Genomic DNA, 17,766 nt, shown 5'->3' on the forward strand with positions numbered 1-17,766 from the left:
ACTAAACACAGAAGGTAATTTTTTTTTCTACTTGTAAATATAATGGTTGATGTCTTTGGGTTATGATCGTCATTTGGTCGTTGAAACATTTGATAAAAACAATTGATAATTTTAACAGCCCTTGTTAGAGGAAGAAGACACAAACGATATAGATAAGAGGAATTTGGTATGTAAACACAGATTTATTTAAAGCTGTAAAAATAAAGAAAGGACAACACCCAATCAACCTAATACAATGTGCATACTGATTGTATTTTAATACAAAAATAAATTATGAAAAATACAGAGAAAAATTATTTGGGAACGGTACAAAAACATACACACACGTACGAAATCCCCGAGTTACAAGAAAGAAAATGCATGTAATGTATAAAAGTGCCACGTTATCTATAAAGGGTAGAATATATTTTTTTTTTCAATAATTAACACACTTTGAGAAACTTGTACAAATAACGGAGTCACCATTGATAAATGAAGAAAATCATGATAGTATTTTAAATAAAATAAAGGTTAATCTTTACATCCATGATGAAAGGCGAAAGCGAACACACAGTCCCCGTAAGAAGAGAAAATCTCACTGAAAACAAACGCAAAAGATAAGCCGCCGTGTCGCTTATATCTTGTATACACATTGGCATGACTTCACTACTTTCGGACGGCGACCTTCACACTACCACTATCTTATAACTGATTAATTTACGAGAGGAAATCTTTACAAGACATTCTAGATGGGATATTTTAATTTACTTGAAAATAATCAGAAGTGAGAAGAATAAAGATCACCGACGTAGCTCGAAGAACTACTCGTCTCAAGTGGCAGTGGGCAGGTCATGGTCGTTTGGGCCAAAAGGTTCTCGAGTCGGGAGACGCGGCGTGGGTACGCCCCCCACCTACATGGACCAACGACATATTTAAGGTCCCGGGAAATTGTTAGATACGGGTAGCGCAGGTCCTGTCATCGTTGCAACCTTTGGGGCAGGCCTATGCCTTGCAGTGGGCATCCATCTACTGAAAAAAGAGAATCTCGAAAAACGCTAGATGCCGGCCGCTTCCTATTAAGGAAATATACAGGGAGGCCTTCAGCAGTGGACGTCTTATAGCTGAAATGGCAGTGGGCAAGGCAGGTAAGCGCAGCTTAGAACATCTACCCACAAGATGGTGCGACGACACAAAGGGATAATAGTCACATGAACTATCGGGTTTTTGAAGATGTTCCTACGCAGTTAGTCGATAAGAAGATTCTCCGAAAGTGCATATAGTTAATTTGTGGTGTTCTCCAAAAATATGCTAGTATGTAATATGCGAGAAATATACTCTCAAAATATAATTTTCTCTAACAAAGTAACGCCCAGACAACATGTATCTATATTTTTCACTTTAAAAAAATAACCAAAGTACAATCATGTGCATTAACATTGCTTATATACTTAATGACGTTGCAATAAATATAACGTTTTATTTGTAATTGCACACGATTGTACCTTCATTGAAAATTTTTGTAAACATAAATGCAAGTTGGTGCTGCGAAGATTCCCAAAGAGATTGAAATATATACACAAAGCAGTAAACAGAAATCAACTCTACATCTAACAGCAATAGGTACAATCTCCCGTGCCGGAAGCTCACCGCGAGCTTTCCACGGCTGCCCTTGCGCTTAGAGCCCGCGCTTTCCAGTTCGCTGTCGCTGTCTCTGTCGTGCACCTTGGAGCGCACATAGCTCTGTCTCTTTCGCTCGCGCTCTGCGTAGCTCAGGTCGCGTGAGCGCGTGAGCTGTGCAAAGCAATGCTAGGTTAAGCTGAAGCAGAAGCATTACTCTATGTTATTAGCAATACTTTATACTATATACTAAAAATGTACACCCGAAATCTGTTTTTGTGCTATATGTTTATGCTTGTGCTTGTCGATAAAGACAGCATAAAATAAAACGCACAAAAATTTCTATGGAAACTACGTGACCAGTTATTTTTGTTTCGAGTTATTTTCAAGTCTGCAATAGAAAATAACTCAAAAGCTAACAAAATAATAACGAATAGCTAGAACGTATAGCCTTTATCCTTCTTAATCTGACAGCTTGCAAATTTTTTAGAATTCTTACCGAGTTCAATTTTTCAGTTAACAAGCATACGGTGATTAGTTTTAGCGATGAAAGTTTTTTGACTAGACTCTATATGTCTCGTAGCTAAATATACTAGCTCCCTACTTCCTTTTTATTTAAATAACTTCGTCAATTATGTTCCATTTGAAATTTTTATATACCTCACAAAGAAATTTGCATAAACAAATATAGCATAAAAACGGGTTTGAGTTTTATACTGATGTCACTCATATAGGATTAGCCTACATATCTTGTGAAATTTTAAGTTTATATTAAGACCATTATCTCGAAATTAAATAGCATATTAGGTAAATTTCATAACTCGTACATATTTTAATAACACACGGAAAAGTACCGCGTGCCATATGCATTACAAGCGGTATGCATTTCCTAGTTTTTAATGACTATAGTTCGCAAGGTGGGAGCGCAGTGCACCCGCGTCTCGTTAAAACTTTGTCAACTGCAGCGAGTGCACGCCGTGCGCCACGTGCCTGATTAAACTTTTACGTCGTAATTTAATTTGAGAAATGTTCTCGAAAATTCTGTGGAAATGTTTTTAATATATTTTTATGTTGGATCATGGCTTATTATTAACTAAATTAAAATTCATGTCATCGTTGTCAAAACAATATCTCATTAACCCTTCGCTGCGAACAGCGCCTTTTGGCGCTCGACAATAGACACTTTTTGTCAGAGAACAGCACTTTCTGGCGCTCGGTTATAAATGCTTTCTCTCAGCGAACAGCGACTTCTGCCACTCGGCTATAGACACTTTCTCACAGCGAATATCGCTTTCTGGAGCCGTACATTTGTTTCACATTATCGTCTCAGTAATTAAATGATCATGGTCATTAATTTGTTTGTTACCATCGCGACTGCTGCATACGCTTCCTGTACGAGTTTTTGTCACATAACCAAATACGTATCGTTCATAAAGACTTTACTATCGCGTCAGTTGTTGAGAGAGTAATTCATTATTAGGCGTTCCGCAGCGAAAGGGTCAATACTACATTCATTCTTTGCCGGCGTTTCCCAATGAATTCCACCTATTTCGATTCTCTTCCCTCATCACCTCTTTTCCAGCAGCTTTACTAAGGTTCCTCCAATGTTGACTGAAGGGTTTCTTACTCCTCTTTCCGACTACTCCGAATCTTTCTATCCCTATTTGTCTTCACCAGTTTAAAACAAGTCCAATAAGTCCTCATAAGTCGGGGGTCTAATGAGTCCTCAAAAATAACTGGGGACGAGAGTTTGATTCGCCACTTCTTCTCCCGGTGCTTACATTTTCTCAAAGTGACAATAATATTGTCTACGCAATAGCAACCGACAAAGTCCAGCTGCGGCACCCTTAAAGCCCTTGCCTCATACTGATTCACAGCCCGAGCTGCCGCCCGAGCTATTTGAAAGCTCAGCTGTCTGTCCAATCCGATAATAAAAATAATATGTCGTTAAATATCGGCCTAAGTCGAGCTTTCAGTCATGGGCTTTCCTTCTAAAATAAGAACGAGGATATGCCCTCTTTGCGCTCTGTTTCTTCAAGCCGGCGGAAAAAAATTAAATACCAATAAGGCAACGGTGATCTTCCGTTAAGAAAAAAAAATTGTCGTCAAAAACGCGACATGTGTTCTGCTGTACAACGAATAGGTACGTATATACGTATATTACAAGTTCCCAGGCAGCTTTTCATGACGAAAATTTAATTAGTGAAGTACATTTAATAGTTCAAATTCCCTCAACTGATATTAGTTTGACAACGATGTTATAAATAAGTTAACTGGAGTCTATTTTAGCGCAAGTGTGTTAAATCAAGCCTACAATGAGAATGAATTTAAAACTATTTAAGTTGGTCTTAAACTATTGATATGGTTACAAAATCTGTTACAACGTGTTTGAAAAAGCCTGTGTTAAAACGGGTGAAACTTTACTACTAAAAACCATTATTGAGCTAGGCAATTGACTAATCTGCTGATAAGTATGCGTTACATTCTTACATATGTCTCTTCATTACATAAATATTAATAAACTATCATCTACCACAGGGCCTCTTAAACTATGGGTCGCGACCCTAAACGGGGTCGCGTAGAAAAATTCTGGGGTCGAGAGATTTTAATGTCAAATATTTATATGTACCAATTTATAACATCAGTAGAGTTGGCAGAATACAGTGGACTTGCAGCGTCTAGACACGCGCATTTGCTGAACGTTTTTAACTAATATATGTGCAATTTTATAATTTTTTGTGCAATTTTTAGTATAAGATTTTTGTATGTTTTAAAACGAATTCTAAAACTATATATTTTCATGTGTAAATTGTTACCTAATAAATAAATCATCAAAAGGTATTAATTTTTTTTTAATATTTGTATGAGGTCGTCAAGAAACTCGCAACCGTGAAAGGGGTCGTGAATGACAAAAGTTTAAGAAGCCCTGATCTACCAGGATTCATAATTATTTTTTTTAAATTTGTAAGGTGTTAAAATAGGGGTATATAAAAAAACTAACGTGTCAAAAGATGTTGTGTGTTTGGTTGTGTTAGTCTTCACTTACCTTGGTGTAGGACATGTCTGCCTTGTTGAACTCTATCTGCCGGTGCGGGCGGCGCCGCGCTGGTGCTCCATACGTCATCTCGTCCGCCTCCTCCACTGAACTGAACTCTCCTTCTTCCTCTTCGTCAGAGTATCCCCTCTCTGTTAACATTTAATAGTCTATCAATAAATTTAACTAGCACATGCAGTTTTTAATTCACGTTAATAATTAAAATTAATAAAATAAAAAGGTTTTCTCACTATCCAATTATTACATAATATGAAACCGTGTAGAGTGTTCTTTTAAGTTTAATATATACTTACATTAGGACATAACTCCTCGTTCAAAATCTACATAAACAAATTGAGTACATATTGACAAAAACCCCGTCAGTCATAATAATTATAATAACGTGTGTTTGCGTGTTTGTCTTATTTTACTTAAATTATAACATTCAACAGCAATTCAATCTCAAAGACATTCTTTTAAACCAGGAAATCGCCAAAAAAAGAATGCTGTGGATCATTATAAGTTGGTCTAACCAATCAAATTGTTCATAATTAGAAAGTCAATCTCACAGTAACCATTTTATGGCATACTTTTGAACACAACAGCCAATTAAATAGCTTTCCTTACTATGTTATCAGAAAAGAATTTTTTTGTTTACTGTGACATCACAAATCAAAAGGTGTGGAAGACCGTGGACTTTAGTACAATCATTTTATAATAAACACAGTTTTACCTACTTTTTACCTATTTTATTGGTTTTTTACGCATGTACTGTTCGGACATGTATCGTATTTTTTATTTTATTCGCATTTTGCGCAACTGAATCTTTGTCGAAAGTCGAAAATAGTTTTATTTACATGGATTTAAACACAGATTTTTTTCTAGAAAAAATAGAATATTTAAAACTCAAAAAAAAAAACGTAAAAAAAAAAGACGGCGATACCGTTAAAAGTAAGCAAAACAAATTAATCTTAATGTTCCCTGAGTGGGAAAGACATCGCCACGCTCTATCTAAATTAAAGGGAAAATAAATACCTCGAAAGAGGAATATTCAATGTCAGGTCCTTAGAATTTGGAACACAAATATTATTCGCCACAGAACATAGAAATATACTCACTAGATCATCCAGAAGTTATTAAAAAGAAATAAGTTAAGAAATACCTATTTAGCAGCATTTTTAATGGCAAAAAAAATGGAGAAGAAATACGAAGAATAAGAAAACTCGAACTGAGGATAATTTAATTATTCAATTTAAATAAAAATATATTTTTTAAATTGGTAAAAATAAACGGTTTTAAATATTATTTACTTTGTGCTTGTTACAAAATATTATCTTCCTCTCTTTCTAAAATCGTTCGCGTTTTCTAGAACATTCCTACTTTAATGCGCAACATTTCAAACAAGGAACACCTTTCAGAATAATCGTCCGGAAGCGCGGCACAAATCCGCGCAGATTGCTACGAGCGTACGTGAAGCACGTACGGTCCGGATGGAGCGCGCTTTTATCAACAACTGTATACGTTTTGCGTTCTCCGGTTTTAAATATAGAGCTTCAAACACGCGCGCATCCTTTTGTAAGCGCGGGAAATGTATTACAACGATATGTACACCACTAAACCAACATGAAATCGTATAAACTAAACAAAATGATTATAGATTATATTAAGAATGAAGCTGGATGATAAATAATTGCTTAGTTTACAAATGGAGCAAAAAAAGTTGATCCAAATAGTAAACCTATATACAAACAAATGGATATGTGTCTGTCTGTACTCAAAATAATCCAAAATCATACATCCGATAATCGTTTAAATTTGGTAAATTACTAGATATATCCCCGGGAAGAATTCTAAAAAATTATTTTTAAATCAGTTTATTTCTGAAGTAATAAAAATACACATTATTTTTATATATTAACGTAATAGTTACCCTTTTGACGACATTTTTACAATTTTAGCTGTTCTAAATCGTGTATTTGTCTCGTGAAAATTAAAATAATACAATCTTTACTAAAATAATAGGCTTTAAATTCATATTTTAACATCTGACTGATTTTTTTCGTGGATAAATTTACAGTTGCTTTACATATATAATAAATGAAAATATTGTTTAGAAAATGGTTGCTCACCAGTAATGAGCAGTGTGTTGTTGTTCTTGGTGTCGTGGTCGACGGGCGTTGAGGCGAGACCGGTGATGGTGAGTCTGGCGACGGGTTGCCCAGCGGCCGCGCCCACCTTACCGCCCACGCCTGTCAGCTCGAGTTCCATGTCCATTGACTTCTGTAGCACCTGGAGGTCACAATATAATGTCCGCATTTTATTGGTAGTTCTATTAACACTGCTGCCCAAATAACATTTGCTGGTTACATGGGTTCTTTATTGAGACGTAATGACATCGTACGGTTTTTAAGTGATTAACAACTGGTGATGAAAAGTAGATCTTGTATGAAAAGATGACAAAAAGGTCGAGGAAGAAGGCCGCTATAAAGTGTTGTTGTGTGTATGGTGGTATTAAAATGGCACTATCCGTTGGTGTGGACTTATAATGCCAACAACCAGCATACCAACCAATGATAAGATTAGAGCAAGAATTGGGAGAAAACAGTCGAAATTAATCGATAGAAAAAATGTGATCTTCCATCATGATAACGCTAGACTGTATACATGTTTAGTCACTCAGCAAAAATTGAGAGTTTAGTTGGCAAGTGATAATGCATCTCTCTGTCTAGCCCTGTCCTTGTATCTTCAGATTTCAACCAGTTTCAGTCTCTTCAAAATTATTAAGACATTGTCAAGGTAACGTCAAAAAAGGACTACTAAAACTACTTATCGTGATTTATTCAGAAGAATTGTATCAAGTTACTACTTACAAGGTGGTAAAAAGTACGATCGAATAATATGTTTAAATGTAAATAAATTTTGAAAAACAAAACCACGAATTTTAATTTAAAATATGAAGGTACTTATTCTCTAGTCTGTTATTTAATTAATAATTTTTAAAGACATGCGTCGTTACCTGGTCCATCCTGATGACTCCCTCCGCCAGGGTCTTGTAGCCGAGGATCGTTCTGTTTTTGTACTTCTTGCGCCTCTGTAGCATTATTTGTAACCTGGAGTTAGTAAATAAATAGCGTTAAAGTGATTCAGATCTTGATGGAGACATTTTAGTTTAATCTTTTTAATAGTTAACTTCCTATTATTAGTCCATTGTTGGACATGAAATCATACGCGCTATTTCTTCTTCTAGGATTCTCTGTTTCGTTCATCATTTCGGCCGTAGTACGTTAGCTGAACTTAGATACTCCCCACTCGCAATAGATTTCGTAGGGCCGATATAAAGCAGCCTGTGTCCAACTTCCGATGACCTCAACAAAGGCGTCTGTCTATCCTGAGTTGCGTTTGTCGGTGCGTGGTCTCTAAAACAGAACCTTAAGGCCTCAATGACCATCTGTGTTATTAAAGAAACTTTATTTAATAACAACTCACACACACATAAACTCATTTTAATAATAAACCAATTCAAATAATAAACTTTTAATGTTTTGAACTGTTGGATGCTTTACAGTGGAATTCACTCTGCGTTTAGTTTCTATTAAAATCGGCTCTTCTTGGGCTTTTCTCATGAAATACGCAGCTCATCTAATTTTATTCATAAATTAGACTTCTTACTAAATTAACAGTTAATTCTAAAATAATAAAATCAAAAAAAAATTGCAGCTGGTTATTTTGCCGAATTAGATATTTGGCCGAACCAATGTAAGTCAATATTCCACTATATGGATCATTCAGCCTCTGCTAGAATTAATGTTTTTAAAATTCTAAACGTCACGTAACGTAATATAAATTATAATTATAACGGTTTACATTAGGCAGTCGAACAGTAATGCATGTTGTGTTTAATACTTTTTTGGAATTGCACAAGTTTTTTTCGGCTATCGAAATTTTGTTAATTTTTTGAAAGTTATTTTTTATTTAAATATAAACTTTCGAGACATTCTACGTTGCCGGAAAAGATTTTTGCGTGGGAGGAGCTTTGCAAGTCTGCGATGCGACATCCGCGCAATAAACTCTGTAACGGCTTGCGCTTTCGGTCCCCGAACGCAGAGCTCTGCTATTTCCAGTGCAGTTTACGACTTTTGGGGTACGAAACCGTTGGTATCGCAACCATTGCTAACTTGAGCACAATGTTTGAGGTTATTACAGATTTAGTCGAATGCCTCCTTGCAAATATTATTTTAAGTTAGTTCTACGTGTTCTTACTGAACTTAACCTTCCAGACTTTACAGTCGTTCTGGGTGACTTTGACAGGTTAAGATCAGTTTTAACTAAAATTGAATAATTTACATAAAAAATAATGGGAATTTCGCGATCAATATTAAAAGGCATCGGATTGTTATTATTTGACAATTCCATTACTACAACGAAAAATAAAACTCCAAGAAATAGAGGTCGCCCAGAGATACATGGGTGTGAGCTGTCACTCGATATGCGTTTAGCATTCCCTTTCGAAAACACGATCTGTTTCTATTGATCACTCCCGCTATACAGCAGTAGTCGTGCAATGAAGTGCACCGCCCGCCAGCCCGCTGATAAATACGCGTGCGGTAAACAATGCAAACACAACAACCTTTTTAATTTATATACTTTTCTTAATTAGGATAGACTTCCGCGAGGTAACGCCTGAATCTATTAGATGTATTGTCTTGTTACTGCGGACAGGTTTCCGCAACCAAGCGGCACACTGCGCGCATTTTGCGTATATATACAGTGTCCATGTTACTGTCGGATTATAGAAGTAAGGGGTGAGTGGTGGGTGACCTGTTGCCGTCGCGCTTGACGAAGTGCGGGTACTGCAGCGAGAAGCAGAGGTCGAGCTCGACGTCCAGCGGCGGCACGGCGATGTCGTTGGAGCGCAGCGTGCGCTTGCTGCTGTGCATGCGCGCGGCGAGCGTAACAGCACCTGCGCCTGCGCCTGCCGCGCCGCCGCCCGCCTCGCCAAGAGCGCCGCACACGCGCAGCCGGGTCACGCGCAGCGTGCACAGCCTGCAACAACACGCACACCTTACTATACTTGCACACACAGGTTCAGCAAACTCTTTCTCGGGGGCAGGACAGGGTTAACCGTGGTCGCTCTATGCACTTTGTCAGGGATCATTATAGTTACTACAATTCTGAATAGCACGTCCTGTTTGCGTTGCTTACTATACTCCTGAATCCCTCGAGTCATATCAAGATAGTCCATCGTCCACCGCCCGTCCCCGTGCCATTTACTTATTTACTCGGTAGCGTTACATAAATATACAGAACGTAAAAGTTAAAATAAAAAATTCCCTGTCCTAATATATGACAGGGGTACGAGTGTTCCCAAAAACGGGACCATTAAAAAAACATGTCCCGTTGGTCTTGTGATGGTGACGCAAAAATGGTGAGGAAATTTATCCTAAATGAGCCATCTCTAAGAAGATAGTATGTATTCCAGTAGTCTTATCACTCTAAAGGCTAATATAATAATAAATTCATAAATCCTATGGTTTGCGAATTCTGTAAACAATGATTACATGTAAAAACCAATCGAATAAAATTTTTGCGTTTAGCGCACGGCAAGCTAATACAAAGTAAATATACGAAAATAATATACAAAACGCAATATCATTACATCGAAGATAATAACTGAATCATAATGTTTGGCCGCTGCAATAACCGCGATCGGTGCTAATGGTATTCATTAAAACCTTAATCATTAATGTTTACGTCGAATATAAATCAATCATTGATTTCTATTTTTAATGATATTACGTAGAATCCCGGTGTAGATGATGAGGTTAAAGAATTTATGCTTGTAAACCTATACCAAGTTTGCTAATAATGCGATTAACTATATTTACTGTTTTTAAAATCATGTACTTTAGACGTTCAACATTATGTTAGCATGTGTTTACATGAGATTATTTTTAAATTTGTTATCATTATTCAATTCCTATAGTATATACATTACATATAAACTTGTATACTGCGCCTTCAAACATTTGTATTTTTTTCATAGACATACAGTGATAAAAAATTTAAATATAAATAACTTTACACAAATTATAAGTTGTTTCTGTCCCCCGCTATTAGAGGCTTCTCGTATACCTAACTGATTTATGGGTTAAGGACTTTTATTTTGTTTTTCATTGATCTATTCACAAATTATTTTATTTTTGCGCTCTTCTTTCATGCATCTCAAGATCTTTCATTCTATTCCTTGCTATTTACATTTCGTCTGACTTGCTCTTCCATTCTATTTTCCCTCTATTCCAATACCCTGTCTTCCGTCACCTCGTTTCTTAGTTTTTACAATTTTCAGTTTTATTTTATTTTACTTTATTTAATTTATACACATATTTTTATTTCTTACGTTTATTTTTATTTTATACAGATTATATGTTCCATATTGATACACATATATTAAAAAAAGACTGATTAGTATATATTCTTTTTTTTTCAGCAAATGGAGACCCATTACAAGACAAAGGCCTCCCCCAAAATACGCTACGATGACGTGTCCTGCGCTGCCTGTATCCAGCGACCTACCAACCTACCAACGCCATCTACCGTCCTGTGAACGCCACTTAAGGACCTTAGATTATTATATTATGCTTAGAGTATACATCTCATTATATAACATATATAAAAAGAAACAAAAAATGAAATAATTAAACACCTTTATAAAAATATGAATAACGGTCCATCTCTCATAAATATTTCAGGTATTAGTTGGAGTTAATCTATTTCCTATATCATAGTCCTGTTGTAAAAACGCTGGTAAATTTATAATAATAAAGCTCATAAATTAATTTTAACCAGGTTGAAAAATAGAATATTTAATCTGTGTATTTTTTTTCTTATTTATAATCTACGCGTCATATTCAAAATAGGTATCCGTCATTGGACGCCGAAGCGGTTGACATAAATCTAATTACATCGACCGCTATGTCATAACTATATCAATTCTTTCGCGGGAAGTGACGGGTTAAATGTTACACATATCAAAACTTTGACCTTTCATTTTGTACGGGTTTTTGGACGTGAATTCACACAACAAGACCTTAATGTTATTTTAAGAATGTGTATTGTTCAATACATAGCTGGATTATAAAACACGATATACTACACACTCTTTTGTTAAAAACCATCAAGAACCCGCGGTCAAAGTTACGTATTTGCTACAGTATAGCACGATCTTTGCAAACTGCTGTTTTGTGTTCCAAGAAAATTTGCTATTTTAAATCGTGCTTAATCGTGTTCAAGTTCTACACGTTAATCAAATTTCCGCGACTGACCAGAGCGAATCATGATTTTTATTTTGAATTATAATTTTAAGTGTTTTACAGATGCTAAGTTTCAATTTTTTTTTCATATTTTCTATTCATTTAACAGTTTGACTGCTAAGCAATTTATGCAAGAACACACAAAAACTGTGGAACATGTTTTGACTTGATGTTGTCAAATAAAACATTCTAATTTAGACAAATATCAATCAATTTTAATATCTCTTTTCGTACGATTTTCCTTTACTATGGTTTAAAGCAGTGATGTGGTAAAAAATAAATTGAAATATGTTATGGGTGTAGTAGCATTGGGGGTAGGCGCACATTTAGGTCAACAGATATTGAAACTCAGCGTAAAAGCGCTGCGTCGCGGTTTTCAAGACAAAATGACGCTTGGCTTAAGGCGCTTTTGCGACGCGTAGCAGTCAAACAGTTATTATAACTTTTTACCAATAATTCATTTGTTGATAGTTTAATTTTTACCGGTTTCAGATTTGCTTTTAATAATAATTTTTATCGTTTTCTGATTCGTGTGTTATTTTTCTCACAAACATCAACTGTATATAAGTAAGTGTGACATTGCTAAGAGTTTTACACTTAAGAAATTCCGAATTGTTATTGATATAGTACATAGGTAAAACTCACCTCACTAATGCATCACTAAAACAATTTACTATAATTTTACACAAACAAGTTTATTGCAATCAATTAAAAATCATGATCGATGATTACAGTTTTAATAATCATAAAACATAATATCGCTGGCTCTCGTGTTACGGCCAGTGAGCAATTAAAATATTATTTTATACAACAAACAATCAAGCGCACAATTTAACCGCTGGTATATTAACGAGTATCTATGACCCTGTTCATCCAGCCTCGAAAGTTCCGGACGAGTTTCACGTAATTGTCCGAATTCACTGATTTATTGCTCGACTCAGAGCAAACAATCAACTAATTATATGTTATTTAAACTCATTACAGACTCCGTTTTATGAAATTAGCGACCCATTCATCATCAGTTGAACTGAAAGACGCCAAGATCGTCACCATGACCGGTCTTGCACTGCCAACATCTAGCAACTTTCCAATTATATTACGGTAAATATAGATGAACAGATGACCACGTTAAGTACGTCGGAATGCACTGGAAGCAGGCCGTGTGTGACGCCCATGTCCACCAGTTGACGCCTTACGGTTGAAATTATGATGATGAAATATAAACATCATGGAACAACTAAATGTGTTGCTTAGCGCAAAACCCGAAAGCCACTCGAAAAATTCAATAACATTTTTTAAATTTTCAGTAAGAAAAGGACTAATATATAGCTACTTCCGCTATGTAGCAGTAGTCGTGCAATAAATTGCACCGCCCGCCAGCATGCTGATAAATGCGCATGCGGCAAGCAATGCGAATTACGCAACTACCACCGTTAAATCACTCAACACGTGTTTCACCCCTCCACGGGGCATCGTCAACAGTAATATTACACCGATTAGTGCTAAACATCGAGTGACTTGGCATTAGAAGTAGCTCTATATCCTTTTCTTACTTTGAATGGACTTTCGCAAAGTAACGCCTGAATTCATAAGATATTTTATATTTTCGTTACAGCGTTATTAAAGTTCTTATAAAAAAGACATTAATAATGCAAAGAATATAGACCTTTATTTTACTTCACAATAATTATCTAGTGGAACCGCTAGGTACTTGTATGTGTGCGACACGTGATCTTTCGCCCTTGGTCTTTCCTATTAGAGCTAGTTTTCCCAGACGGTCTGGATGTCATCGCACGCAAGCACGATCTAATTTTCCGGTGAACCGAACTGGCAACGCCAGAGCTATTCAGACGGCCGCCGATCTAACGTGTCGTATGATTGGACGCGCTATAAAGGTCTCCGCACGGCCTTGCTTTGATGTCGCCATGACGGTATACCAGATAATAATTAAAGAAATTATTAGTCGCCTCCGTCCCACTTCAATAAAAATGTTATTACGCAGATTAATTCTACATAGATGTAGTAGTTTTATGGGTGAATATATATCTCATAAAGCTTTCACACCTATTTCCAATCTCCCTGTATAAAGCGATCACTCTAAAACTTTATTGCAATGCGACAGGCCAATAACATCTGGTAGTACAAGGTCTGCAGTGACATATTAAACAATAATTCATTTTAATATACTGTCCGAATTCAGAAAAGTTTTTACTTACTGTATTATCATAACATTATTTATTATTTCTCAAACCATCGATACTTTGATAGGCATTTTATTCAATAAAATACATTAATTTACAACATATAAGTTATACATTCATCTCCTTAAAAGTTTTAAACACATAACCAATCAAATTTTCCGATAAATGAGATTTCCAATATCTCAAAAAATCGACCACCTTTTTCAGAAGTATGAAAATTTCACCTACAGAAGAGTCTAGAAATAATCAAATTGTTAAAAAATGTAAGTTCGAGAATACGCACTGTAAACAAAATCTTATCTCACAAACGTAAGGTTGTACAATTTCCATTAATTCTCCTAGGAATGGGAAACAAGCGAGTTACGAAGATTGATGGCTACACAACTCGACAGCACTCTATTAATTTTAATTGATTTTATACATTTTTATGGGATTTTAAACTATCCAGTAACTTTTCCATCTACCTACAATTAACCGATTAATTCATGTTTAATGACACAATTTTTTTCATTTCTTAATTATAATAAATAAGATTTTTAATTTTTAATTTTGTGCTAATAAAGTCGATATTAAATTTAAAAAAAAAAATGTAATTAAAAATAGAGTTAACTTATGGCAATGACTAAAACAAGACAAGTCTCTGCTAGAAATGGCAAAAAAAGTGGCCAAAATAGCATGTGCAAATGCATTAAAGTTCGTCTTTCGTTATTAATTAAGTAGTAATAGTGTCTAATGTAATTCGACGGTAAAGGTAACCAATATGTAGGTAGTTTTTTCACATTATTAAAGTTATTAGTTTCTATATTTTATGTTGCTGAAAATGAAAACTGTCATTCACTGGACATTATAGTCCGGATATTTAAGTTACATAAAACAGAAGAAGAGAGAGAGAATTTTCACGAGTTTTCCAAAACTGCCAGTGTCTTTATTTTGACTGTTTTATATTTCGAAATACATATTTGAAAATCAGGTTAAGTAGTAATTTGATTTAATAGCTTGCAGTACTTATCGAATTTTCTTATTTTAATATGGTCCCTAATGAAACCATTAAACTAAGAGGTTAACGATTGTTTGTAGGTATTCTAAATATAAAAGTTAACTTTTAACTAAACCCGGTATAATGACATCGCGAAGATTTCTTACTTTGAAATTCTTCTTTCTTTATTACCTTCGTCGATATGAGAGTACCGTACCACGTATGTATATTACGTTAGACTAATGAGAATAATTTGTTTGGAGTCGTAAAATAAATTGGATTACGGACAGCTTTTAATTTTTTATTGACATCTAGTTATTTGCTTTCGCGTGAGGACGGCCGACGGTTGTAATTTATAAGTATACGTAGATTAATCGCCTTGCAATAAATTATCAGCGCTGTAGAGTAAGACACGGATAGGTTTGATCAATGCGATCAAAGGATCTAGGAAATTCTAGAATAAAGGTAATTAGATAGCTGTAGAAAAAAAAATTGACTTGGCTTCTTACATTTACGCTGCCCAAGTGCTATTTGCATTCCGTGGATTCGGAGGGGCGCTGGGGATGCTTCGTCTAAAATCTATTACTTTTTCAAAAAGATCATATTCCTTAAAAGTGAGGAATACGGTAAAGGTCTAAATTTTTAAAATTGGCGCAAGCTCAAGCAGCTGTGAATAAAGGATGTTTACATGGACACTGAGGATTCTATATATTCTTAACCTGTTCATTATGAACGACATCGTTATTGCTATCGGTCTAGATATGATCCGTAAGTAATGATTTAATTATATCTAAGTTTGTATTTTTATCACTTATCATCATCATCATACCATCTAATAGACGCGCAATGCATAGCATACGTTTTCCTCCTAGATCGCTACAGTGACAGGTCTTGGGCTGTCCGCATTCAGCGAATAAAAAATATAATGTTTGAAGACAGCAGGATTTTCTATATTCCTTGGCACTTTAGCTTTGTTTTTCATAAATTTGGTAAGATAATCATTGTGCTAAATTGTTACTGACAGGAAAGTCGTCGAGTGTTACTCCCTGCAGAGCTCACCCGATGTGTTCCGGCTGCGGAGGAGCACAAAGAGGTTTAATAAAACAAGTTTCGACATAAAAAAGCGGGCGGGCCGCTTGTCTGTCGCGAATAATGAACGCTCGTGGGGAGGCGTTCGGAATAGCAAGCATTGGTGTAGGGTGACCGGGATTTTCATGATTCTAGGATAGTTCCGATATATGTTTGTCATTGTCAATAATATATCGCCAACAGAGGCAATCATTACTTTACTTATTTACTTCACATGAGTAATTAATAGTTCTAGCCAAGTCGACAGGACTACAAATGACGGAACAAGTGTTGGATTTAATTCCTATATTCCTATTAGGTGTAAATCATAAACTATCAACACTGCCTGCCTACACTTTCGTGTACAAATCGACGTGTCTTGGCATTAAAAAGCCATAAAATATGTACTTAGGAGCCCGAGTGATAAATTACGGTCTATACGTACTCATTGGAAGAGATTTACAGCAACAGTGATAGAAACAATAAAAAATAAAGATTATAACCTGCTTCAATGTATACAAAAATTACACTTAGAATTACTTTTAAATTTATCGGTGTATATATTGAATTGTACCAAGAGAAATATGGTCACCCTTGTATATACCGCGCCAATTTCAGCAACGCGCCGAGAAAAAATGAGAAAATTTCGTATCCTGGCTGTCGAGACGTATTTTTATAAAAGCGCCTACAGAAGAGAAACGGTTTTCCGATAAATCAGTTTAGCTCGCTGCTTAACAACATAAAATAAATTTTGATAAAGAAAACTGTACGTAAAATTTTGTCTTTTTCAAACACCGCTTAGGATAGCGATAGAAATAAAAATAGGCTTGTTATACGTTTTTCTAGGCTTCATAGAATTAACATAAAAAAGAGTATTTCAATTTTGTTACAGCAAAATTAGATTTGTAATAAAGGACACGGAAGAAAAGTTATATCACGTTTATCTGACGCTCGTAATCATAAAACATCTTTTAATAATGCAGCTAAAATCAATAACAGAAACACACACGATTAGCGGGTAGATGTCAGCTATCACCGATCGGGTGACTACGTATTTGATCCTCCTTTGAGGCGAAGGTCATATACCAGATTAGTGGACGGAGATCAGTTATAACCAAAACACGTAAAGGCAAGGATTTCGATATTAGTTCACACCTAGTTGCTGTGTTAATTACATATTAAAGATTATTTAAAATTTGCACCTTCGACCCTAAAGCAATGGCAACGACCACATCATATCACGTAAGAATGATTTAACATAAAAGTATTGTGGCTGTAGTAGTACGGATCGTGTACGCCATAGAAACACCAAAAATCATTAAAATTTAAATTGGGAAAAGTTAAAATAATTCGCAAAATGATGGCAATTAAAACATTGTAAAGGAACTTGCGAATCTCAATAACCATTCAAAGGAATGAAAGTTGAAAAACAATTCGTACCCCCGAGGCTTTCCGTATAACAATGGTGAAATACATTTAAGTAGATATAACGGCTGAGGGGGAAAAGTCCGGGCTGCGAGTTTAGGGAGCTCGTTGCGCGTCCTCGACACGGGAAACTAGGACGGCGTCGGGATTTCCGCG

At 35.6% G+C, this 17,766-nt stretch overlaps 1 protein-coding gene across 2 annotated transcripts in view; it reads right to left on the reverse strand.

Moving 5' to 3' along the window:
- The window catches only part of KrT95D (phosphofurin acidic cluster sorting protein KrT95D), a 172,990-nt gene that overhangs the window by 18,253 nt on the left and 136,971 nt on the right, over positions 1-17,766 (reverse strand). The window contains exons 2-6 of one of the 2 annotated variants that reach the window (XM_068763139.1): positions 9,449-9,673; positions 7,647-7,740; positions 6,760-6,919; positions 4,643-4,782; positions 1,627-1,770 (exon numbers count right to left, since the gene is read on the reverse strand). In XM_068763139.1, coding sequence (XP_068619240.1) covers positions 1,627-1,770; positions 4,643-4,782; positions 6,760-6,919; positions 7,647-7,740; positions 9,449-9,673 — 763 coding nt within the window. The remainder of the gene's footprint in view (positions 1-1,626; positions 1,771-4,642; positions 4,783-6,759; positions 6,920-7,646; positions 7,741-9,448; positions 9,674-17,766) is intronic. The other variant, XM_068763140.1, reaches the window with a different exon arrangement.

Source organism: Battus philenor, unplaced genomic scaffold (assembly GCF_028537555.1).
Source record: "Battus philenor isolate CCGP_79_NKW_IND1 unplaced genomic scaffold, ilBatPhil1.0.hap1 SCAF_17, whole genome shotgun sequence".
In the NCBI taxonomy this organism is placed as follows: domain Eukaryota; kingdom Metazoa; phylum Arthropoda; class Insecta; order Lepidoptera; family Papilionidae; genus Battus; species Battus philenor.